The 26589-nt window shown below is 43.2% G+C and overlaps 1 protein-coding gene across 3 annotated transcripts in view; it reads left to right on the top strand.

Annotated features, from left to right (window-relative positions):
* The window catches only part of IREB2 (iron responsive element binding protein 2), a gene marked incomplete in the record, with an annotated part of 432524 nt that overhangs the window by 207615 nt on the left and 198320 nt on the right, over nt 1-26589 (top strand). For all 3 annotated transcript variants that reach the window (XM_053717273.1, XM_053717272.1, XM_053717271.1), the window contains 1 exon segment: nt 25994-26153. In XM_053717273.1, coding sequence (XP_053573248.1) covers nt 25994-26153 — 160 coding nt within the window.

The raw sequence follows: 26589 nt of genomic DNA, 5'->3' as shown, positions 1-26589 counted from the left end.
TTCAATGGTGGCTGTTTCGGGATCATCTCTACCAGGTAACCAGCTTTCGCAGAACATCTTGGGAGATTGTGACAAGACGTCAGCCTTCTAGGATGGAGAGCGGTCTGGGGCTCCCTAAATCTCAGGGAGTTTGGACTCATTATCCATTCTGGAATTGAGGGTGATCTTCAATGCTCTTCTGGCCTGGCCCCAGTTAGACTAGGTCCAGTTTATCAGGTTCCAGTCGGACAACATAACTTCAGTGGATTACATCTATCATCAGGGAGGAACGAGAAGTTCCTTAACGATGGTCAAGGTATCCAAAGTATTCCAGTGGGTGGAAACGCACTCTTGCTGTCTGTCTGCAATCCGCATCCCAGGCGGGGGACAACTGGGAAGTGGACTTCCCGAACAAGCAGACCTTCATCCGGGGGAGTGGGGACTCCATCCGGAAATGCTTTCCAGCCTGATTCTCAAAGGGGTTAGATATCGTGGCATCTCAGCACAATGCCAAGCTTCCGAGGTACGGGTTGCTAATCCAGGGACTCTCAAGCGGTACTGATAGTCGCCCTGGCGGTACCTTGGACCTTCAGTTTAACATACCTATTTCCTCAGTTTGTTCTTCCTTGGGTGATTACTCAAATCGAGCAGGAGAGGGCCTCAGTGAGCCTCATTGCACCGGCTTGGCCTTGCAGGATTGGTTTGCAGATCTGGTGGACATGTCATTTCTACCACCTTGGAGTCTTCCGTGATGAAGGATCTTCTAATTCAAGGGTCCTTCCTTCACCAAAACCTAGTTTCTCTGAAGCTGACTGCTTGGAGATTGAATGCTTATTTAAAAGATTATCCAAGCGGGGCTTTTCAGAATCGGTCATAGAGACCATGAGTCAGGCTTGTAAACCTGTTACGAGTAAGATATGGTGTTTATATCTTTATTTGTGTGAATCCATGGACTACTCCTGGAGTAGAGTTAGGATTCCTAGAATTTTGTCCTTTCTCCAAGGGGGTTTGTAGAAAGGATTATCGACAAGTTCCCTAAGGGGTCAAATTTTTGCCTTTTCACAAATGTCTGACAGATGTTCCAGATGTGCATTCTTTTTGTCAGGCCTTGGTCAGGATCAGGCCTGTATTCAAGCCAGTTACTCCCCCATGGAGTTTTTAAAGTTCTTCAAGAGGCTCAGTTTGAGCCTATGCATTCCTTAGATATTAAGTTGTTATCTTGGAAAGTTTTATTTCTTGTTGTTTTTTCTTCTGCTCGCAGTGTGTCAAAGTTTGTGGCATTGCAGTATGAGTCCCCTTACCTTATTTTTCATTTAGATAAGGTAATTTTTACGTACTAAATTAGGATTTCTTCCTAGAGTGGTTTCTGATCGGAACCTTAATCAGATTGTTGTTCATTCCTTGTGTCCTAATCCTATCTCTCAGAGGGTATGGCTTTGGCACAATTTGGACGTGGTTCGTGCCTTAATGTTTTACCTGCAGGCGAATAAGGTTTTTTCGTCAGTCTTCAGCTTTGTTTGTGGGTTTCTCAGGAAAACTTAAGGGACAGAAAGCTATGGCGACTTCTCTTTCTTTTTGGCTGAAGAGTTTTATAGGTTTTGCATATGAGACTGCTGGACAGCAGCCTCCAGTGAGAGTAGCGACTCTTTCCATGAGGGCTGTTGCTTAATCATGAATTTTCAAGAATGAGGTTTCTGTGGAACAGATTTGCAAGGCTGCAACTCTGTCCTTTCTTCACACTTTTTCAAAATTCTACAAATTTGACTCTCTTGCCTCGGCTGAGGCCGCTTTTGGGAGAAAGGTTCTTCAAGCAGTGGTGCCTTCCGTTTAGGTTCCCTGTCTTGTCCCTCCCGTATCATCTGTGTACTCTAGCTTGGGTATTGGTTCCCATTAGTAATTAAGATGAATCGTGGACTCATCGTGTCATTAAAAAGAAAATAAAATTTATGCTTACCTGATAAATTTTATTTCTTTTTTGACATGAGTCCATGTCCCGCCCTGTTATTTAGACAGGTTATTTGTATGTTATAAACCCCCCTCTTGTCCCCTTAAGAAACTTCTTGGCCTCTGGCACAAACATTAGAACCCTCCATCTCATGATAAACAGTACTTTTAAAGGGACTCTTTAAGTCTATTTGATTTAACCCTCACAAAGGGAGCCAGAGGGAAGTGCTGGTTCTGAGCAGACACAGCCACTGAGCCAATCACCAACAGCAGTCACTCGATTGAGCTGTGTGACTGCCACTGTTAAAGGGACATAATACTCCTATGCTAAATCACTTGAAAGTGATGCAGCATAAATGTAAAAAGCATCACATGAGCATCTCTATGTAAAAAAGGAAGCTATTTTATCTTACAATTTTCTCAGCTCAGCAGAGTAAGTGTTCTGTAAACAGTTATACTTCAGCTGCTGTCCAGCTGCAGGTAAAAAATATATGAAAAAATGAACAGCAGCCAATCAACATCAACAGTGCTGAGGTCATGAACTCTTTCACTGTGATCTCATGAGATTTCACTAAACTCTCATTATATGTCATAGTAAACTTCCTTAAACTGAATAGGAAAATAACACGAGTGTGCATGAGGCTCACTCCCTTGCAGGTCCCGGGACAGACATACTGATTTGCTGCTTAAAGTCCTTTACAATGAGGTGTGGATACTTAGGACATTTTAAAGTAACATATCTTCCTTTCTTTCTAATGACACGGTGAGTCCACAGATCATCATCAATTACTGTTGGGAATATCACTCCTGGCCAGCAGGAGGAGGCAGAGAACACCACAGCAGAGCTGTTAAGTATCACTTCCCTTCCCACAAACCCCAGTCATTCTCTTTGCCTGCGTTACAAGGAAGAGATTAAGTTTTTGGTGTCTGATTATTTCTCTTCAATCAAGATTTTATTATTTTGGAAGTCGGAGTAGGTTTACTCTGATCTTTCCCCTCAAGATTGGGTCTAGCCGTACTCCGCGTCAGGCTCTTCAGTAGGGCAGTGGTGGCTTTTAAGCAGTTAGGAACTTGTAAAGTGTGCTTTGCTGCGTTTTCCTAACAGGTTGCTGCCTGGTAAAGAAAGCCTGAGTAGGTTTACTCTGGGATAGAGAGGGCTCCTCTTACAAACGTTTGGAAATACCGAACTTTTAGTGGACACGTTATTTATAAGAGGTTTGAATATTTATAATGAACATAATAAGAATAGGTACATGTGTTTTTATTTATTTATTTATTTTTATTTAATAATTAATTTTTTTAAAAGGAGCTTTATTTGAAAACAGATACAAAAATTCAAGCACCACAGGTGCCCAACTAGGGTTTACAACATCCACCCTTACATTGAGTTCAAGGTAACATAAAACAAGGGATAAATCCAGACATGGGTAGAGGTTGCATAGAAAATGTCCGGGGTATGAACCCGATGTTATTTACCTGGATGTAGGATTATAATAAGAAAACAAGCTCCGGCTTTTTCCATCTTTTCTTTCCACTTTGCAATATTCTAAATCTGATAATTAATGAATTTAATAACTAAAACAACGTTAAAGCGACATTCAAAAGAGTTATGCTGTTTCCAATATTACTATAAGATGACATTGCGGGCCAGGGGCGGAACCCCACACAACAGTCCATCAAGAGAAGAGCAGGTCAAAAAAGGGGGGGAGGGGGGGGGGGGGAGAAAAGGAGTCAGCCAAAGGTCACTTAGGACACGCTCCAAGGGGCCCAAAGCATACAAAAGAGGGGAGGGAGGAAAAACAATACCGTACCCGCACCCCTCTTCAGTATCTACCTATACTCCAGCATTCCACATGTGGAGTAATGTTTCGTGAACATCCAGTTTAGCTGTAAGCATATAGTGATATCTCTCCAGCCGCAGGAAGTCAGAGACATTCTGTTTCCAGTCATTGACTGTGGGCACCTTTTGTTGATTTCCAATTTCGAGGGATCAGAGCCTTGGCACCTAACAACATGAGCATCAATAGGGTTTCCCCCCCCCCCCCCCCCCCGAGTCCTTTATTTTGAGAGGAAAGTGGAAAATCAGGGATTCCGGGGTCTTAGGTATATCCGTCTCTAAGATTTGTGTCATTATTTCCCAGACATCTCGCCAATAATTCTCAGTGAGAGGGCAATCCCACCAAATATGCAGGAGTGAGCCTACCCCCCCACAGCCCCTCCAGCATCTATTTGACATGTTAGGGTAAATGGTCTTAAGTCGAGTCGGTGTTAGGTACCACCTGCTCAGTAGTTTATAGTGTGACTCCTGCATACGCGCCGAGACAGAGACCTTATGGGCTGCCCTGAAGACGCGTTGCCAGTCCTCTGTCGTCAGTTCAGTGTCCAGTTCTTTATGCCACATCCCGACGAAGGTCGGGGGTGGACCGCCCGCGGGGAGTGTAAGCAGTCGGTAAATCTTAGAAGTCAGATGTCAGGGGGCAGTCGCCTGTGTACACAAACTCTCAAAAGGGGTGAGTTCCCTAAGAAACTGCCTTTTATGTTTATGAGTGGAAATGTAATGATGAATCTGTAGGTACATGTACCAAGACAGCGGGCGATCCGGGTAGGAATCCAGGACCTCTTGCCTCGCTATAAGCCTCTCGTTGTTGATAAAAGTAAAGACATAGTTACTATTCAGTGTTCCTGCCAGGTGAGAGAACCCAACCTGCAGGGGAATTTCCGGGTTGTTATACACCGGTGTCAACGGGGAAAAGATAGTAGAGATGTGCGACTCAGTCCGAATTGTTCTGTCCCACTCACGCAACAGCTCGTCTAGCAGCGGGAACTTGGGTATGCATTTTGGCCTATACATCTCAACCCTCCACAACATGGCAGCCAAGTCCCCAGTTCCAAGAATGGAGGAGTCAATATGAATCCAATCCTTTTGCGCATTACTCCTGCACCACTCTACCACCCTCTGTAGAAGAATAGCCCTTCTATACATACATAGGTTGGGAAGTCCCAGACCACCTCCCTCTCTGGGCAGGTACATCGTCTTTTTATTCACCCTGGGTCTGATGTCTTTCCAGACATATTCCTCAATCAGCTGTTGTAGCTTCGGGAGGAAGGAATGTGGGAGAGGAATTGGAACTGTTTGAAATAGATACAAGATCCTAGGCATGTTTTTATTAAGATTCTTGGGACAAGGGTTTGTTCTTAGGCTCTTGAGGACCTAATAGTATTTCCCCTCATGTTTAGAATGTTTCACAATAAAATCATTCTTTCATTGGAGCCTCATGACTCATGTCATTCAGAATTAATTGTCTTTGCAATTCAGAATTGCTTATGTAGCATAGGAGCTAAGTAAGCTGTTTTAGGAACTGGAAGTTGCTGGTGAATCCCTATTCTTGTAGGGCCAGTATCTACTAACTATTAAATGTATAGGTTGTTGCCCTATGAGCCCCTTGTCTCCCAGGCAATGCCACAGCTTTCTCCTTACATGTCCCAAGCCTTTATTGGCGTCGCATGCAGTACCATGCGGTTCCTCTCACTCTCCTGGAGGTGTGTATTTGCTTGCAGATTTTGCAGCTCAGGTATTCCTGCGGTATCTGCCGCTTTTATCTTTTTTCCTTTCTACAGAGGAAACGCAAGAGGACATTTTATTGATTCAGATAGTAAGGTTTCTGCTCTCTGTTACACAGGTTGTTTTTTCTCCTAAGTCTGCTGAGGAGAATTCGCTGGTAACCTCTGAGGGTGAAATCTCAGATTCGGACAGTATAATCCCATCATCTGATGCTGATGTGGTCTACTTCAGATGTATGCTTGCACACCTTGTGTACTGTTTTATAGGAGGTTTCTCCAACATAGGTGTGTCCGGTCCACGGCGTCATCCTTACTTGTGGGATATTCTCTTCCCCAACAGGAAATGGCAAAGAGCCCAGCAAAGCTGGTCACATGATCCCTCCTAGGCTCCGCCTACCCCAGTCATTCTCTTTGCCGTTGTACAGGCAACATCTCCACGGAGATGGCTTAGAGTTTTTTAGTGTTTAACTGTAGTTTTTATTATTCAATCAAGAGTTTGTTATTTTAAAATAGTGCTGGTATGTACTATTTACTCTGAAACAGAAAAGAGATGAAGATTTCTGTTTGTAAGAGGAAAATGATTTTAGCAACCGTTACTAAAATCCATGGCTGTTCCACACAGGACTGTTGAGAGGAATTAACTTCAGTTGGGGGAACAGTGAGCAGTCTTTTGCTGCTTGAGGTATGACACATTCTAACAAGACGATGTAATGCTGGAAGCTGTCATTTTCCCTATGGGATCCGGTAAGCCATTTTTATTCAGACAGTAAATAAGGGCTTCACAAGGGCTTATTAAGACTGTAGACATTTTCTGGGCTAAATCGATTCATATATTACACATATTTAGCCTTGAGGAATCATTTAATCTGGGTATTTTTGTAAAATAATATCGGCAGGCACTGTTTTAGACACCTTATTCTCTAGGGGCTTTCCCTAATCATAGGCAGAGCCTCATTTTCGCGCCGGTATTGCGCACTTGTTTTTGAGAAGCATGACATGCAGTCGCATGTGTGAGGAGCTCTGATGCATAGAAAAGACTTTCTGAAGGCGTCATTTGGTATCGTATTCCCCTTTGGGCTTGGTTGGGTCTCAGCAAAGCAGATACCAGGGACTGTAAAGGGGTTAAAGCTTCCAAATTTGGTGTGCAATACTTTTAAGGCTTTAAGACACTGTGGTGAAATTTTGGTGAATTTTGAACAATTCCTTCATACTTTTTCGCAATTGCAGTAATAAAGTGTGTTCAGTTTAAAATTTAAAGTGACAGTAACGGTTTTATTTTAAAACGTTTTTTGTACTTTGTTATCAAGTTTATGCCTGTTTAACATGTCTGAACTACCAGATAGACTGTGTTCTGAATGTGGGGAAGCCAAGGTTCCTTCTCATTTAAATAAATGTGATTTATGTGACACTGAAAATGATGCCCAAGATGATTCCTCAAGTGAGGGGAGTAAGCATGGTACTGCATCATTCCCTCCTTCGTCTACACGAGTCTTGCCCACTCAGGGGGCCCCTAGTACATCTAGCGCGCCAATACTCCTTACTATGCAACAATTAACGGCTGTTATGGATAATTCTATCAAAAACATTTTAGCCAAAATGCCCACTTATCAGCGTAAGCGCGACTGCTCTGTTTTAGATACTGAAGAGCATGAGGACGCTGATGATAATGGTTCTGAAATGCCCCTACACCAGTCTGAGGGGGCCAGGGAGGTTTTGTCTGAGGGAGAAATTTCAGATTCAGGGAAAATTTCTCAACAAGCTGAACCCGATGTGATTACATTTAAATTTAAGTTGGAACATCTCCGCGCTCTGCTTAAGGAGGTATTATCCACTCTGGATGATTGTGAGAATTTGATCATCCCAGAGAAACTATGTAAAATGGACAAGTTCCTAGAGGTCCCGGGGCTCCCAGAAGCTTTTCCTATACCCAAGCGGGTGGCGGACATTGTAAATAAAGAATGGGAAAGGCCCGGTATACCTTTCGTCCCTCCCCCCATATTTTAAAAATTGTTTCCTATGGTCGACCCCAGAAAGGACTTATGGCAGACTGTCCCCAAGGTCGAGGGAGCGGTTTCTACTTTAAACAAACGCACCACTATACCCATAGAAGATAGTTGTGCTTTCAAAGATCCTATGGATAAAAGATTAGAAGGTTTGCTTAAAAAGATGTTTGTTCAGCAAGGTTACCTTCTACAACCAATTTCATGCATTGTCCCTGTCACTACAGCCGCGTGTTTCTGGTTCGATGAGCTAGTAAAGGCGATCGATAGTGATTCTCCTCCTTATGAGGAGATTATGGACAGAATCCGTGCTCTCAAATTGGCTAATTCTTTCACCCTAGACGCCACTTTGCAATTGGCTAGGTTAGCGGCGAAGAATTCTGGGTTTGCTATTGTGGCGCGCAGAGCGCTTTGGTTGAAATCTTGGTCAGCGGATGCGTCTTCCAAGAACAAACTCCTTAACATTCCTTTCAAGGGGATAACGCTGTTTGGCCCTGACTTGAAAGAGATTATCTCTGATATCACTGGGGGTAAGGGCCACGCCCTTCCTCAGGATAGGTCTTTCAAGGCCAAAAATAAACCTAATTTTCGTCCCTTTCGTAGAAACGGACCAGCCCCAAGTGCTACGTCCTCTAAGCAAGAGGGTAATACTTCTCAAGCCAAGCCAGCCTGGAGACCAATGCAAGGCTGGAACAAGGGAAAGCAGGCCAAGAAACCTGCCACTGCTACCAAGACAGCATGAAATGTTGGCCCCCGATCCGGGACCGGATCTGGTGGGGGGCAGACTCTCTCTCTTCGCTCAGGCTTGGGCAAGAGATGTTCTGGATCCTTGGGCACTAGAAATAGTCTCCCAAGGTTATCTTCTGGAATTCAAGGGGCTTCCCCCAAGGGGGAGGTTCCACAGGTCTCAATTGTCTTCAGACCACATAAAGAGACAGGCATTCTTACATTGTGTAGAAGACCTGTTAAAAATGGGAGTGATTCATCCTGTTCCATTAGGAGAACAAGGGATGGGGTTCTACTCCAATCTGTTCATAGTTCCCAAAAAAGAGGGAACGTTCAGACCAATCTTAGATCTCAAGATCTTAAACAAGTTTCTCAAGGTTCCATCGTTCAAAATGGAAACCATTCGAACAATTCTTCCTTCCATCCAGGAAGGTCAATTCATGACCACGGTGGATTTAAAGGATGCGTATCTACATATTCCTATCCACAAGGAACATCATCGGTTCCTAAGGTTCGCATTCCTGGACAAGCATTACCAGTTCGTGGCGCTTCCTTTCGGATTAGCCACTGCTCCAAGGATTTTCACAAAGGTACTAGGGTCCCTTCTAGCGGTGCTAAGACCAAGGGGCATTGCAGTAGTACCTTACTTGGACGACATTCTGATTCAAGCGTCGTCCCTTCCTCAAGCAAAGGCTCACACGGACATAGTCCTGGCCTTTCTCAGATCTCACGGATGGAAAGTGAACGTGGAAAAGAGTTCTCTATCTCCGTCGACAAGGGTTCCCTTCTTGGGAACAATAATAGACTCCTTAGAAATGAGGATTTTTCTGACAGAGGCCAGAAAAACAAAACTTCTAAACTCTTGTCAAACACTTCATTCCGTTCCTCTTCCTTCCATAGCGCAGTGCATGGAAGTAATAGGTTTGATGGTAGCGGCAATGGACATAGTTCCTTTTGCGCGCATTCATCTAAGACCATTACAACTGTGCATGCTCAGTCAGTGGAATGGGGACTATACAGACTTGTCTCCGAAGATACAAGTAAATCAGAGGACCAGAGACTCACTCCGTTGGTGGCTGTCCCTGGACAACCTGTCACAAGGGATGACCTTCCGCAGACCAGAGTGGGTCATTGTCACGACCGACGCCAGTCTGATGGGCTGGGGCGCGGTCTGGGGATCCCTGAAAGCTCAGGGTCTTTGGTCTCGGGAAGAATCTCTTCTACCGATAAATATTCTGGAACTGAGAGCGATATTCAATGCTCTCAAGGCTTGGCCTCAGCTAGCAAAGGCCAAGTTCATACGGTTTCAATCAGACAACATGACGACTGTTGCGTACATCAACCATCAGGGGGGAACAAGGAGTTCCCTGGCGATGGAAGAAGTGACCAAAATCATTCAATGGGCGGAGACTCACTCCTGCCACCTGTCTGCAATCCACATCCCAGGAGTGGAAAATTGGGAAGCGGATTTTCTGAGTCGTCAGACATTACATCCGGGGGAGTGGGAACTCCATCCGGAAATCTTTGCCCAAATTACTCAACTGTGGGGCATTCCAGACATGGATCTGATGGCCTCTCGTCAGAACTTCAAGGTTCCTTGCTACGGGTCCAGATCCAGGGATCCCAAGGCGACTCTAGTAGATGCACTAGTAGCACCTTAGACCTTCAAACTAGCTTATGTATTCCCGCCGTTTCCTCTCATCCCCAGGCTGGTAGCCAGGATCAATCAGGAGAGGGCGTCGGTGATCTTGATAGCTCCTGCGTGGCCACGCAGGACTTGGTATGCAGATCTGGTGAATATGTCATCGGCTCCACCATGGAAGCTACCTTTGAGACGAGACCTTCTTGTTCAAGGTCCGTTCGAACATCCGAATCTGGTCTCACTCCAGCTGACTGCTTGGAGATTGAACGCTTGATCTTATCAAAACGAGGGTTCTCAGATTCTGTTATTGATACTCTTGTTCAGGCCAGAAAGCCTGTAACTAGAAAAATTTACCACAAAATATGGAAAAAATATATCTGTTGGTGTGAATCTAAAGGATTCCCTTGGGACAAGGTAAAGATTCCTAAGATTCTATCCTTTCTTCAAGAAGGATTGGAGAAAGGATTATCTGCCTTGTCTGTGTTACTTCACAAAAAGCTGGCAGCTGTGCCAGATGTTCAAGCCTTTGTTCAGGCTCTGGTTAGAATCAAGCCTGTTTACAAACCTTTGACTCCTCCTTGGAGTCTCAACTTAGTTCTTTCAGTTCTTCAGGGGGTTCCGTTTGAACCCTTACATTCCGTTGATATTAAGTTATTATCTTGGAAAGTTTTGTTTTTGGTTGCAATTTCTTCTGCTAGAAGAGTTTCAGAATTATCTGCTCTGCAGTGTTCTCCTCCTTATCTGGTGTTCCATGCAGATAAGGTGGTTTTACGTACTAAACCTGGTTTTCTTCCAAAAGTTGTTTCTAACAAAAACATTAACCAGGAGATAGTCGTGCCTTCTTTGTGTCCGAAACCAGTTTCGAAGAAGGAACGTTTGTTGCACAATTTGGATGTTGTTCGCGCTCTAAAATTCTATTTAGATGCTACAAAGGATTTTAGACAAACATCTTCCTTGTTTGTTGTTTATTCTGGTAAAAGGAGAGGTCAAAAAGCAACTTCTACCTCTCTCTCTTTTTGGATTAAAAGCATCATCAGATTGGCTTACGAGACTGCCGGACGGCAGCCTCCTGAAAGAATCACAGCTCATTCCACTAGGGCTGTGGCTTCCACATGGGCCTTCAAGAACGAGGCTTCTGTTGATCAGATATGTAGGGCAGCGACTTGGTCTTCACTGCACACTTTTACCAAATTTTACAAGTTTGATACTTTTGCTTCTTCTGAGGCTATTTTTGGGAGAAAGGTTTTGCAAGCCGTGGTGCCTTCCATTTAGGTGACCTGATTTGCTCCCTCCCTTCATCCATGTCCTAAAGCTTTGGTATTGGTTCCCACAAGTAAGGATGACGCCGTGGACCGGACACACCTATGTTGGAGAAAACAGAATTTATGTTTACCTGATAAATTACTTTCTCCAACGGTGTGTCCGGTCCACGGCCCGCCCTGGTTTTTTAATCAGGTCTGATAATTTATTTTCTTTAACTACAGTCACCACGGTATCATATGGTTTCTCCTATGCAAATATTCCTCCTTAACGTCGGTCGAATGACTGGGGTAGGCGGAGCCTAGGAGGGATCATGTGACCAGCTTTGCTGGGCTCTTTGCCATTTCCTGTTGGGGAAGAGAATATCCCACAAGTAAGGATGACGCCGTGGACCGGACACACCGTTGGAGAAAGTAATTTATCAGGTAAACATAAATTCTGTTTTTCGCTACTTGAACGACATTGATAACCCAGTGTCGTTGTCAGCCCTTGGAATTTTTATCTTTCTTATTTCTATGACGTTCCTCCTATGAGGAAGTGTTTTAGTCGTGTTTTGAATATTTCTCCAAATCCTCGCTTCGGTTTTTCTTTTCAAGGATAAGACCTTGTTTGCGCTTGGTCTGGCTGAACTTTCTCTAAATTACGGTGTCAGTTATGTCTCTTGGAAATCAATGTTACCTAGGATTTCCTCCTAAGGGCAGATTTCTCCTTCTAGAGTATCTGTAATCCAGGTATGATGAGAGGCATTCCTGGAACTGGGTTCAAGACCTTCCTCTCTGGAAGTGTTGGTTCCAATCCCAGTCTGAGAATGGGATTTAGGTATTACCTCAATTTTCTCAGGTTCTGACCTTCCATGGTTCAAGAGGGGCCTGTTCATAACGAACATAGACCTAAGGATGTGTTTTTTTGTTCCCATGATTGGGGATCTTTTCAAATTTCTGAGAGTCGTCATCCTAGTAAGACTTTTGGATCTTGGGGTATTGCAAGGGTGTTTTCCCTGGATAATATATGGTTCAGTTGTCATCCTTCCTTCGAGCAAACTCTCTTAAGAGATGTTGTCCAATCCTTTTTTTTTTTCTTTTTCTTCCATGGATGGGAAATTAATCTGGAGTACAGCTCCCTTGTTCCATCTACAAGGGTGAATTTTTGAGAGGAGATTTCTAACAGAGGTCAGATAATCTAGGTTTTATTCATTTTTCCTCTCTCTGCAGTCTTCTGTCCGGTCAACAGCAAGATCTAGTGGTCCGGTAGATAGTTAAGTTGCGGGCATTCAACCATATGTACATACACATATATAGGTAATTTGTGTTTTTGCAATCCAGGTTTACAGGCGATTTAGTATGTGCCGCAGTTGTTATAACACATATAACACATACCTTGCTTTGCTTTGTGTTAAATGATGTTTAAATTCCTACTTGTCTCCCTTATATGGTGTCGGATATACAAGACCGTTTTGTTCTATTTCGATACATGTTTTTTCGTATCCACTTTGAGCGTGTAAATAATTGTATGTGCTATCTCTTTAAGTATCTATCTCATTATGAATATAGGCGTGTGTTGTAACGAATAGTACATGCTTTATGAGATGATAGTAAATCCGCTTTGGTTCTTTTTGTTTTTACGTATTTGTACATGTGTTTAATTAGATTATTTGTTATGGGTTAACAGAGGGGGAGTGTGGCCCATGGGAAATTTGATTGGCTGGGCCAGATTTATTACCTGTGTACTTAATTAGGTATGACACACCTGTACAACAGCTCTGAGGAAGTGCCCTGAAGGGCAGGAAACGTGTCAGTTGTGTAGGTCTGTTAGCTGTGCTCTGTATATTTTTAACTATATGCTACAATAAACAGACTTTTTTACTTGCCCTGTTCTTAATGAGTTTTGTTTGGATGACCTTTGGACTAAAGCAGGGTATTTGGAGAGCCCTGAAGCACTACGGCACTGGGACCGGACCGTTACTGACTGCACAAGTGCTGTTGGAGTACTTAATGACCAAGGACGTACCCTGTACGTCCTCAGGGTTTTCAAGCGCTGGAAGCGATCATGATCGCTTCCAGACGCTTTTAGGGTATTGCAGTGATGCATCGATATTGAGGCATCCTGCAATACCCTTTCTTAAGCATCCCATGCAGAGAGAGCCACTCTGTGGCTCTCTCTGCATTGGCCAGTGATGGTGCCGAACGTGGGTGGGAGGCCCATCGCTGGGAACTTCCGGCGGTGGGGGATCTCATTCACGGGAGCGGGCTTGCACGATCACTTAACAAGAAGTGGTCGGAGAGGGAGGGGGGGGAATAATGTTGGGGAAAGGGATCTGGGAGGTGGTAGGGTATTGAGAGGGGGCAGCTACACTACAGAAAAAGGTTTGATATATAAAAAAAAAAGGCACATTTTATTGAACAGTGAGTAATGGCAGACAGCTGCCAGTACCTAAAATGGTGTCAAATAATGAGGGGGGAGGGTTAGAGAGCTGTTTCGGGGGCTCAGGGAGGTTGGGTGGTAGGGGGGATTCTACACTGTAGAAAATATATAATTTTTAAAAACAAACAGAAACCTTTTTATTTTTATACTGATTTTCTGCCAGTTCTAAAGATGGCGGTAACGATAGTGAGATGGGGCAGGGAAGTGAGCTGTTTGAGAGGGGTCAGGGAGGGATCAGGTGGTGGGATCTGTCAGGTGGGAGGCTGATCTCTACACTAAAGCTAAAATTAACCCTTCAAGCTCCCTAGTTAACCCCTTCACTGCTGGGCATAATACAAGTGTGGTGTGTAGCGGCATTAAGCAGCCTTCTAATTACCAAAAAGCAATGCCAAAGCCATAAATGTCTATTTCTGAACAAATGGGATCCCAGAGAATCCTTTACAACCATTAGTGCCATAATTGCACAAGCTGTTTGTAAATAATTTCAGTGAGAAACCTAAAGTTAGTGAAAAAGCGAACAATCTTTTTATTTGATCGCATTTGGTGGTGAAATGGTGGCATGAAATATACCAAAATGGGCCTAGATCAATACTTTGGGTTGTCTAATAAAAATAAAAGATATACATGTAAAGGGTTATTCAGGGATTTCTGACAGATACCATTGTTAAAATGTAACATGCAAATTTTGAAGAAAAAAAATGGTTTGGAAATGGCAAAGTGCTACTTGTACTTATTGCCCTATAACTTGCAAAGAACATGTAAACATTGGGTATTTTATAAACTCAGGACAAAATTTAGAAACTATTTAGCATGGGTGTTTTTCTCTTGTTAAGTGTATTCAGTCCACGGGTCATCCATTACTTATGGGATATATTCCCTTCCCAACAGGAAGTTGCAAGAGGATCACCCAAGCAGAGCTGCTATATAGCTCCTCCCCTCACATGTCATATCCAGTCATTCTCTTGCAACCCTCAACATAGGAGGTCGTGAGAGGAGTGTGGTGTTTTATACTTAATTATTTCTTCAATCAAAAGTTTGTTATTTTTAAATGGCACCGGAGTGTGCTGTTTTTTTCTCAGGCAGTATTTAGAAGAAGAAATCTGCCTGCGTCTTCTATGATCTTAGCAGAAGTAACTAAGATCCACTGGCTGTTCTCGCACATTCTGAGGAGTGAGGTAACTTCAGAAAGGGAATAGCGTGCGAGGTCTCCTGCAAATGAGGTATGTGCAGTAAAATATTTTTCTAAGGAATGGAATTGACTAAGAAAATACTGCTGAAACCGAAGTAATGTAAGTACAGCCTTAAATGCAGTGGTAGAGACTGGTATCAGGCTGATTAAATGTATGTGCAGTAATGTAATTTTCTAAGGAATGGAATTTGACTAAGAAAATGCTGCTAATACTGAAAGTAATGTAATGAGCCTTAACTGCAGTAGAAGCGACTGGTAGCAGGCTTATAAATAACAATACATACTCTTTAAAAAGGGATCTTGAAAACGTTTACTGGCATGTTTAATCGTTTTTGTGAGGTACATTGGTGATAAAACTTATAGGGGCATGAATTTTTCCACATGGCTGACTTATATTTCTGCATAGAAACAGTTAACTGAGGTTTCCCACTGCTGTAATAATTAGTGGGAGGGGCCTATTTTAGCGCTTTTTTGCGCAGTAAAAATTCAGTCACAGTCTTCCTGCTTCTTCCTGCATGACCCAGGACGTCTCTAGAGAGCTCAGAGGTTTTCAAAAGTCATTTTGAGGGAGGTAATCAGTCACAGCAGACCTGTGACAGTGTGTTTGTGTTAAAAACGTTTATTTGCATATTGATTATCCGTTTTTGGGTATTAAGGGGTTAATCAGCCATTTGCTAGTGGGTGCAATGCTCTGCTAAACTAATATATTTACTGTGAAAATTTGGTTGCTATAACAGATTTGGTTCATTGTTATTTCAACTGTGACAGTTTTTTTGTGCTTCTTAAAGGCGCAGTAGCGTTTTTTATATTGCTTGTAAATTTATTTTAGAGCATTTTCCAAGCTTGCTAGTCTCATTGCTAGTCTGTTTAAACATGTCTGACACAGATGAATCTGTTTTTTCACTATGTTTGAAGGCCAATGTGGAGCCCCATAGAAATATGTGTACTAAATGTATTAATGTCACTTTAAATAATAAGTCAGTCTTTATCTGTAAAGGAATTATCACCAGACAACGAGGGGGAAGTTATGCCGACTAACTCTCCTCACGTGTCAGTACCTTCGCCTCCCGCTCAGGAGGCGCGTGAGATTGTGGCGCCAAGTACATCAGTGACGCCCATACAAATCACGTTAGAAGACATGGCTACTATTATGAATAATACCCTGACAGAAGTGTTATCTAAATTGCCAGAATTAAGAGGCAAGCGCGATAGCTCTGGGATAAGGACAGAGCGCGCTGGTGATATGAGAGCCATGTCTGATACTGCGTCACAGTTTGCAGAACATGAGGACGGAGAGCTTCATTCTGTGGGTGACGGATCTGATCCGGGGAAGCCGGATTCAAAGATCTCTAATTTTAAATTTAAGCTAGAGAACCTCCGTGTATTGCTTGGAGAGGTTTTAGCGACTCTGAATGACTGTAACACAGTTGCAATTACAGAGAAAATGTGTAGGCTGGATAGATACTATGCGGTGCCGGTGTGTACTGACGTTTTTCCTATACCTAAAAGGCTTACAGAAATTATTAGCAAGGAGGGGGATAGACCCGGTGTGCCCTTTTCCCCACCTCCTATATTTAGGAAAATGTTTCCAATAGACGCCACTACACGGGACTTATGGCAGACGGTCCCTAAGGTGGAGGGAGCAGTTTCTACTTTAGCTAAGCGTACCACTATCCAGGTGGAGGATAGTTGTGCTTTTTCTGATCCAATGGATAAAAAATTAGGTTACCTTAAGAAAATGTTTGTTCAACAAGGTTTTATCTTACAGCCCCTTGCATGCATTGCGCCTGTCACTGCTGCTGCGGCATTCTGGTTTGAGTCTCTAGAAGAGGCCATTCGCACAGTTCCATTGAATGAAATTATGGACAAGCTTAAAGCACTTAAGCTAGCTAATGCATTTGTTTCTGATGCCATTGTACATTTAACTAAACTAACGGCTAAGAACTCCGGATTCGCCATCCAGGTGCTCAGAGCGCTATGGCTTAAATCCTGGTCAGCTGACGTGACTTATAAATCTAAATTGCTTAATATTCCTTTCAAAGGGCAGACCTTATTCGGGCCCGGTTTGAAAGAAATTATCGCTGACATTACTGGAGGTAAGGGTCATACTCTTCCTCAGGACAGGGCCAAATCAAAGGCCAAACAGTCTAATTTTCGTGCCTTTCGAAACTTCAAGGCAGGAGCAGCATCAACTTCCTCCGCTCCAAAACAGGAAGGAGCTGTTGCTCGTTACAGACAGGCCTGGAAAACTAACCAGTCCTGGAACAAGGGCAAGCAGGCCAGAAAACCTACTACTGCCCCTAAGACAGCATGAAGAGAGGGCCCCCTATCCGGAAACGGATCTAGTGGGGGGCAGAGTTTCTCTCTTCGCCCAGGCGTGGGCAAGAGATGTCCAGGATCCCTGGGCATTGGAGATTATATCTCAGGGATATCTTCTGGACTTCAAAGCTTCTCCTCCACAAGGGAGATTTCATCTTTCAAGGTTATCAGCAAACCAAATAAAGAAAAAGGCATTTCTCTTGTTAAGTGTAGTCAGTCCACGGGTCATCCATTACTTATGGAATATATCTCTTCCTAACAGGAAGTTGCAAGAGGATCACCCAAGCAGAGCTGCTATATAGCTCCTCCCCTCACATGTCATATTCAGTCATTCTCTTGCAGCCTAACTAAAGATAGGTCGTTGTGAGAGGTCTGTGGTGTTTTTTAACTTAGTTTATTTCTTCAATCAAAAGTTTGTTATTTTAAATGGCACCGGAGTGTGCTGTTTGTTCTCAGGCAGCATTAGAAGAAGAATCTGCCTGCGTTTTCTATGATCTTAGCAGACGTAACTAAGATCCACTGGCTGTTCTCATCTGAGGAGTGAGGTAACTTCAGAAAAGGGGAATAGCATGCAGGGCCCCCCTGCAAATGAGGTATGTGCAGTAAATTATGTTTCTGAGGAATGGAATTGACTGAGAAAATACTGCTGATACCAATGTAACGTAAGTTCAGCCTTAAATGCAGTGATAGCGACTGGTATTAGGCTGATGAGTGTGTGTACACTGAATGTATTTTTCTAAGGAATGGAATTGACTCTGAAAATACTGTTAATACTGAAATAATGTATGAGCCTTAACTGCAGTGAAAGCGACTGGTAGCAGGCTTATTAATAACACTTCATAACTTTTAAAATGTATGTTCAAAACGTTTAATGGCATGTTAATCGTTTTTTGTGAGGTACTTGGTGATAAAACTTATTGGGGCATGATTTTTACCACATGGCCATCTTTGTTTTCTGCATAGAAACAGTTATCTGAGCTTCCCCACTGTTGTAATATGAGTGGGAGGGGCCTATTTTAGCGCTTTTTTGCGCAGCAAAAATTCAGTCACAATCTGTCTACTTCATCCTCCATGATCCAGATCGTCTCTAGAGAGCTCAGGGGTCTTCAAAATTCATTTTGAGGGAGGTAATCAGTCACAGCAGACCTGTGACAGTGTGTTTTGACTGTGATAAAAACGTTAATTATTAAATTGTTATCCGTTTTTGGGTATTAAGGGGTTAATCATCCATTTGCTGGTGGGTGCAATCCTTTGCTAACTTAATACATTTACTGTGAAAAATAGGTTGCTATAACTATTTTGGTTCATTGTTATTTCAACTGTGACAGCTTTTTGTGCTTCTTAAAGGCACAGTAGCGTTTTTTATATTGCTTGTAAATTTATTTAGAAAAGTATTTCCAAGCTTGCTAGTCTCATTGCTAGTCTGTTTAAACATGTCTGACTCAGATGAATCTCTTTGTTCACTATGTTTAAAGGCCAATGTGGAGCCCAATAGAAATTTGTGTACTAATTGCATTGATGTTACTTTAAATAAAAGTCAATCTTTACATGTAAAGAAATTATCACCAGACAACGAGGGGGAAGTTATGCCGACTAACTCTCCTCACGTGTCAGTACCTTCGCTTCCCGCTCAGGAGGTGCGTGATTTTGTGGCGCCAAGTACATCGGGTAGGCCCTTACAAATCACTTTGCAAGACATGGCTACTGTTATGACAGAAGTATTATCTAAATTGCCAGAATTAAGAGGCAAGCGCGATAGCTCTGGGTTAAGGACAGAGCGCGCGGATGAGATGAGAGCCATGTCAGATACTGCGTCACAGTTTGCAGAACATGAAGACGGAGAGCTTCATTCTGTGGGTGACGGATCTGATCCAGGGAGACTGGATTCAGAGATTTCTAATTTTAAATTTAAGCTTGAGAACCTCCGCATATTGCTTGGGGAGGTATTAGCGGCTCTGAATGATTGTAACACGGTTGCAATTCCAGAAAAATTATGTAGGTTGGATAGATACTATGCGGTACCGGTGTGTACTGACGTGTTTCCTATACCTAAAAGGCTTACAGAGATTATTAGCAAGGAGTGGGATAGACCTGGTGTGCCTTTTTCCCCTCCTCCCATATTTAGGAAAATGTTTCCTATAGACGCCACCACACGAGACTTATGGCAGACGGTCCCTAAGGTGGAGGGAGCAGTTTCTACTTTAGCTAAGCGTACCACTATCCCGGTGGAGGATAGTTGTGCCTTTTCAGATCCAATGGATAAGAAATTAGAGGGTTACCTTAAGAAAATGTTTGTTCAACAAGGTTTTATCTTACAGCCCCTTGCAGGCATTGCGCCTGTCACTGCTGCGGCGGCATTCTGGTTTGAGTCTCTGGAAGAGGCCATTCGCACAGCTCCATTGGATGAAATTATGAACAAGCTTAAAGCACTTAAGCTAGCTAACGCATTTGTTTCTGATGCCGTCGTACATTTAACCAAACTTACGGCTAAGAACTCTGGATTTGCCATCCAAGCGCGCAGAGCGCTATGGCTTAAATCCTGGTCAGCTGACGTGACTTCTAAATCTAAATTGCTTAATATTCCTTTCAAAGGGCAGACCTTATTCGGGCCCGGCTTGAAAGAAATTATAGCTGACATTACGAGAGGTAAGGGCCATGCTCTACCTCAGGACAGGGCCAAATCAAAGGCCAAACAGTCTAATTTTCGTGTCTTTCGTAACTTCAAGGCAGGAGCAGCATCAACTTCCTCCGCTCCAAAACAGGAAGGAGCTGTTGCTCGTTACAGACAGGGCTGGAAAGTTAACCAGTCCTGGAACAAGGGCAAGCAGGCCAAGAAACCTGCTGCTGCCCCTAAGACAGCATGAAGAGAGGGCCCCCTATCCGGAAACGGATCTAGTGGGGGGCAGACTTTCTCTCTTCGCCCAGGCTTGGGCAAGAGATGTCCAGGATCCCTGGGCGTTGGAGATCATATCTCAGGGATATCTCCTGGACTTCAAAACTTCTCCTCCACGAGGGAGATTTCATCTTTCAAGGTTATCAGCAAACCAAATAAAGAAAGAGGCGTTTCTACGCTGTGTACAAGACCTCTTACTAATGGGGGTGATCCACGCAGTTCCGCGGACGGAACAAGGGCAAGGATTTTACTCAAATCTGTGGTTCCCAAGAAAGAGGGAACCTTCAGACCAATCTTGGACCTAAAAATCTTAAACAAATTCCTAAGAGTTCCATCATTCAAAATGGAAACTATTCGAACCATCCTACCCATGATCCAAGAGGGTCAGTATATGACCACAGTGGACTTAAAGGATGCCTACCTTCACATACCGATTCACAAAGATCATTATCGGTACCTAAGATTTGCCTTTCTAGACAGGCATTACCAGTTTGTAGCTCTTCCCTTCGGGTTAGCTACGGCCCCGATAATTTTTACAAAAGTTCTGGGCTCACTTCTGGCGGTGCTAAGACCGCGAGGCATAGCGGTGGCTCCGTACCTAGACTACATTGTGATACAAGCGTCAAGTTTTCAAATTGCCAAGTCTCATACAGAGATAGTTCTGGCATTTCTGAGGTCGCATATGTGGAAGGTGAACGTGGAAAAGAGTTCTCTATTACCACTCACAAGGGTTCCCTTCCTAGGGACTCTTATAGATTCTGTAGAGATGAAAATTTACTTGACGGAGTCCAGGTTATCAAAACTTCTAAATGCTTGCCGTGTCCTTCATTCCATTCCACGCCCGTCAGTAGCTCAGTGCATGGAAGTAATCGGCTTAATGGTAGCGGCAATGGACATAGTACCATTTGCGCGCCTGCATCTCAGACCGCTGCAATTATGCATGCTAAGTCAGTGGAATGGGGATTACTCAGATTTGTCCCCTCTACTAAATCTGGATCAAGATACCAGAGATTCTCTTCTCTGGTGGCTTTCTCGGGTCCATCTGTCCAAAGGGATGACCTTTCGCAGGCCAGATTGGACGATTGTAACAACAGATGCCAGCCTTCTAGGTTGGGGCGCAGTCTGGAACTCCCTGAAGGCTCAGGGATCGTGGACTCAGGAGGAGAAACTCCTCCCAATAAATATTCTGGAGTTAAGAGCAATATTCAATGCTCTTCTAGCTTGGCCTCAGTTAGCAACACTGAGGTTCATCAGATTTCAGTCGGACAACATCACGACTGTGGCTTACATCAACCATCAAGGGGGAACCAGGAGTTCCCTAGCGATGTTAGAAGTCTCAAAGATAATTCGCTGGGCAGAGTCTCACTCTTGCCACCTGTCAGCGATCTACATCCCAGGCGTGGAGAACTGGGAGGCGGACTTTCTAAGTCGCCAGACTTTTCATCCGGGGGAGTGGGAACTTCATCCGGAGGTCTTCGCTCAACTGATTCATCGTTGGGGCAAACCAGAACTGGATCTCATGGCGTCTCGCCAGAACGCCAAGCTTCCTTGTTACGGATCCAGGTCCAGGGACCCGGGAGCGGCACTGATAGATGCTCTAGCAGCCCCTTGGGTTTTCAGCATGGCTTATGTGTTTCCACCATTTCCGCTGCTACCTCGACTGATTGCCAAGATCAAACAAGAGATAGCATCAGTGATTCTGATAGCGCCTGCGTGGCCACGCAGGACCTGGTATGCAGACCTAGTGGACATGTCGTCCTGTCCACCATGGTCTCTGCCTCTGAGGCAGGACCTTCTAATTCAGGGTCCTTTCAACCATCCAAATCTAATTTCTCTGAGGCTGACTGCATGGAGATTGAACGCTTGATCCTATCAAAGCGTGGCTTCTCGGAGTCGGTTATTGATACCTTAATACAGGCTCGGAAACCTGTTACCAGAAAAATTTACCATAAAATATGGCGTAAATATTTATATTGGTGCAAATCCAAGAGTTACTCATGGAGTAAGGTTAGGATTCCTAGGATATTGTCTTTTCTACAAGAGGGTTTAGAAAAGGGCTTATCTGCTAGTTCGTTAAAGGGACAGATTTCTGCTCTGTCTATTCTTTTACACAAACGTCTGGCAGAAGTTCCAGACGTTCAGGCTTTTTGTCAGGCTTTGGCTAGGATTAAGCCTGTGTTTAAGACTGTTGCTCCGCCGTGGAGCTTAAACTTAGTTCTTAAAGTTCTTCAAGGTGTTCCATTTGAACCCCTTCATTCCATTGATATTAAGCTGTTGTCTTGGAAAGTTCTGTTTTTGTTATCTGCCTTACATTGTGATTCTCCTTATCTGATTTTCCATTCAGACAAGGTAGTTCTGCGTACTAAACCTGGTTTCTTACCTAAGGTAGTTTCTAACAGGAATATCAATCAAGAGATTGTTGTTCCATCATTATGTCCTAACCCTTCTTCAAAGAAGGAACGACTTTTGCATAATCTGGACGTAGTCCGTGCCCTGAAGTTCTATTTACAGGCAACTAAAGATTTTCGTCAAACTTCTTCCCTGTTTGTTGTTTATTCTGGTCAGAGGAGAGGTCAAAGAGCTTCGGCTACCTCTCTCTCCTTTTGTCTTCGTAGCATAATACGTTTAGCCTATGAGTCTGCTGGACAGCAGCCTCCTGAAAGAATTACAGCTCATTCCACTAGAGCTGTGGCTTCCACCTGGGCCTTTAAGAATGAGGCCTCTGTTGAACAGATTTGCAAGGCTGCGACTTGGTCTTCACTTCATACCTTTTCAAAATTTTACAAATTTGACACTTTTGCTTCTTCAGAGGCTGTTTTTGGGAGAAAGGTTCTACAGGCAGTGGTTCCTTCCGTTTAAAGTTCCTGCCTTGTCCCTCCCATCATCCGTGTACTTTAGCTTTGGTATTGGTATCCCATAAGTAATGGATAACCCGTGGACTGAATACACTTAACAAGAGAAAACATAATTTATGCTTACCTGATAAATTTATTTCTCTTGTAGTGTATTCAGTCCACGGCCCGCCCTGTCTTTTTTTTTTTTGAGGCAGATCTAAATTTTAATTAAAACTCCAGTCACCACTGCACCCTATGGTTTCTCCTTTCTTGTCTTGTTTTGGTCGAATGACTGGATATGACATGTGAGGGGAGGAGCTATATAGCAGCTCTGCTTGGGTGATCCTCTTGCAACTTCCTGTTGGGAAGGGAATATATCCCATAAGTAATGGATGACCCGTGGACTGAACACACTACAAGAGAAATAAATTTATCAGGTAAGCATAAATTATGTTTTTTGTGGTTGTGGATGTGTAACAGATTTTGGGGGTCAAAGTTAAAAAAAAGTGTGTTTTTTTTGTTTTGTTTTTTTTCATCAAATTTTATAATAATAAAATTGTAGTAAATTATAAGATATAAAGAAAATAATGTTATCTTTAGAAAGTCCATTTAATGGCGAGAAAAACGGTATATAATATGTGTGGGTACAGTAAATGAGTAAGAGGAAAATTACAGCTAAACGCAAACGCAGCAGAAATTTTAAAATAGTCCCAAACGGTAAGAAAATTGAAAAGTGCTGTGGTCATTAAGGGGTTAAACATTTATCATGGCCCTTTAATTGTCTCAGCTTCAGTGTCTTCTAGAACAGATTAGAGCATGTCATTTTTTGCACAGCGGTGGGGTAAAGTGCTGTTTAAGGTTATTGCCATTTTTATGACAATCACCTGCATTTTGCAGGGACATGAAACGATTTTCAATTTAGGGATATGGGAAAGATAAAGGTTTTAAAGCCCCCCTCCCACCAGCCGTCAATTCAGACAATGAAATCTCTGCACAGAGATTCCTTGTTCCCTGCGATGTCATCCTGCATGATGCACATGGTGATTCCACTGGGAGTTCCACCCTCAGCCGGTGATGGGTAAGGGGCCTGCAGTCTCCAGGGATAGGCAAGGTGTCCGTACACGGACACTGGTGTCTGTGACTGGCCCTTGCAGTGTCCGCCGCCCATTTTGCTGTGGGGAGGGAGGAGTAAGACAGATGAATACTGGTCCTGACTCCTCCTTAACACACGCGGCGCCACGTTTTGCAGGGTTGTGGCCACTCCCACATGATGCCGCTTAGTACCAAAAAATGACTGAGTGAGACAGAGAGAGAGGGAAGATTCAAGAAGCAAGCTGCCACTGTGTCCCTGGAGCTTTATATGCAAAGGTAAAGCACTTTAACCAGCACCTGAGGTTTATTATAAGTAGTATTTAAATAGAAAGAAAAGATATAGTAAGGTTGTGAATCATAACCTTGGTATATCTTTTCTTTCTGATTAAATAATAGGAAAGGGAAAATATTTAGTGTGAATAAAATTAGTGGCTTGTCAAGAGACTGCTAGCAATATTGGGTGATAAGTTATGGAATAAATACAGCCTGAGTGAAATACTGGATGTGTATCTGCATCTGTATAATAACACCCAGCTCTATACAAAGACACAGAAGTGACACTGGCACATGCGTATAGCCAGACAAGGGCTGGTTATAGGGTCAGTGGTATCTGCATCAGTATAATAACACCCAGCTCTATACAAAGACACAGAAGTGACACTGGCACATGCGTATAGCCAGACAAGGGCTGGTTATAGGGTCAGTGGTATCTGCATCTGTATAATAACACCCAGCTCTATACAAAGACACAGAAGTGACACTGGCACATGTTTATAGCCAGACAAGGGCTGGTTATAGGATCAGTGGTATCTGCATCAGTGTGATAAAATTCAGCACTATAAAATAATAGTTTTAATTGTAAATGTACCTTGGTGTTCTTCACTAAAGGTCTTTACTTTAGAGGATGTCTGCCACAGCCTTGGCTCGTGCCTATCCCTGGCAGTCTCTATATGTTACATGCATGGGGATCCTAAGGATCTTGAACCAGATTTTACACACAATGGGTCAAAATTTCCTCTGTCAGGTTTTATAAATCTTAAATTCAAAGGTCCTGCATATTTTCATGTAAATAATTCTGCCTATGTTTTGTAGATTCCTCAACAATAATTAGGAAAAACAAAATTAAAATGTATGAATGCAAAATAGAAATGTCTGGGATTTAGAATCTAAATTATACTTTAAAGTGAATGTAAATTTTGATGCTAAAGTGCCTGGTTTTTAATAATTTGATTAAAAACACGGGCACATTAATTCATCAAAATTTTGTTTTTTTCACAACAGGAGTGAAATGCAACTTACCTTTTAATCTTGACAGCAGCTCCAGCTTCCTCCACCCGTCGCAAAGCCTCTTCCTGGGTCTAAAATAAGGAATCCGGCTTCCTCCAATCACAGCATTGAATCAGACACTGATTCCCCCCGGGGGGAAGCTGTGATTGGAGGATGACCTATTCATCATTTCTGTCATCAGAAATGACTTGTGATGACCGGAGGAAGCTGGAGCTGCTGTCAAGTTTAAAAGGTAAGGTTTTTTTTTTTTGGGGGGGGGGGGGGGGGGGTTCACAACACGAATGAAATGTAAATTTTGATGAATTAAAGTGCCCCTGTTTTTAATCGAATTTTTAAAAACCGGGCACTTTAGCATCAAAATTTACATTCACTTTAAATTGCTAAAAATTAACTGTAAAATTACTTCTGTTAGAGAATGCAAAACTAATAACCCTTTAACAAAGTAAGGGAAAATAATGTACATGGGTGTAATTTTTTTTTTTTTTTTTTTAATCTCCGTTTTATATACAGTGACTACTATGGGCTCGATTTACACATTCGCCCCTGTCTGCCCGGCTTCTCTGGTGGGCAGCAATTTGCTGCCTGCATTTATCATGGCACATGAGCGTTCCTGTGCGCTTACGTTTATCCCTACCCGCACACAGCCAATCACGCACGGGTTGGATCTGTCAATCTCCCTGCTCAGAAGACGCCAGGCAGATTGATATTTTCCACCTAAAAGGTGTAGAACAGGGCAGGGAAGTAGCGGTCTCTTGTGTGAACCTGCAGTAAAAGGGAAGAGAAGGGCTTGATGAACCGAGCCCTATGTTTGTTTGTTTTTATCATTGGTCTTCTCTTTGTTCTCAGGTTGGAAACAGAGCATTTCATATTCCTGCAGAGAAGCAGAGCACAGTTGTTCCTGTGATATACGGAAGCTCAGAGTACAGCCTGTCACACGGCTGTGTCGTCATTGCAGCTGTCATCAGTTGCACCAATAACTGTAATCCATCTGTCATGCTGACAGCAGGTATGAGTCACAGTATTGCAATGCGAGTCAAAAATCTAGAGAAGCAGCATATTTGGTCTATCGCAGCAGGCTGGGGGGGGGGGGGCAACACATTTTGCAGTGTAGTCCCTAGGACATGATTCCTTGCTATGTATGTGCTCTCTAAACGTTTTTGTTTATTAATTGTGTTTCTAATCAATGATTAATGGATGTCTAATAGGAACACATGAATCCTCCATGCATCTCTGGCCTCAGAGTGTGAGAAATATAATAAGGTATGTGTTAGTTTGGAGGGAAGCAGATTTCCCCGTGCCTAAGGCAGCATGAATACTATATACACCACAGATGTAGAGTAAACGTTATGAAATACTCTGCAATGAGTGTTGTGGATTTAAAGGGACATAAAACACTAAATACATTTTATTAGCATAGTATTGGTTATGCCCCTCACCCCACT

The sequence above is a fragment of the Bombina bombina genome, chromosome 6 (genome assembly GCF_027579735.1).
Source record: "Bombina bombina isolate aBomBom1 chromosome 6, aBomBom1.pri, whole genome shotgun sequence".
In the NCBI taxonomy this organism is placed as follows: Eukaryota; Metazoa; Chordata; class Amphibia; order Anura; family Bombinatoridae; genus Bombina; species Bombina bombina.
This window is presented reverse-complemented; position numbering and strand designations above follow the sequence as displayed.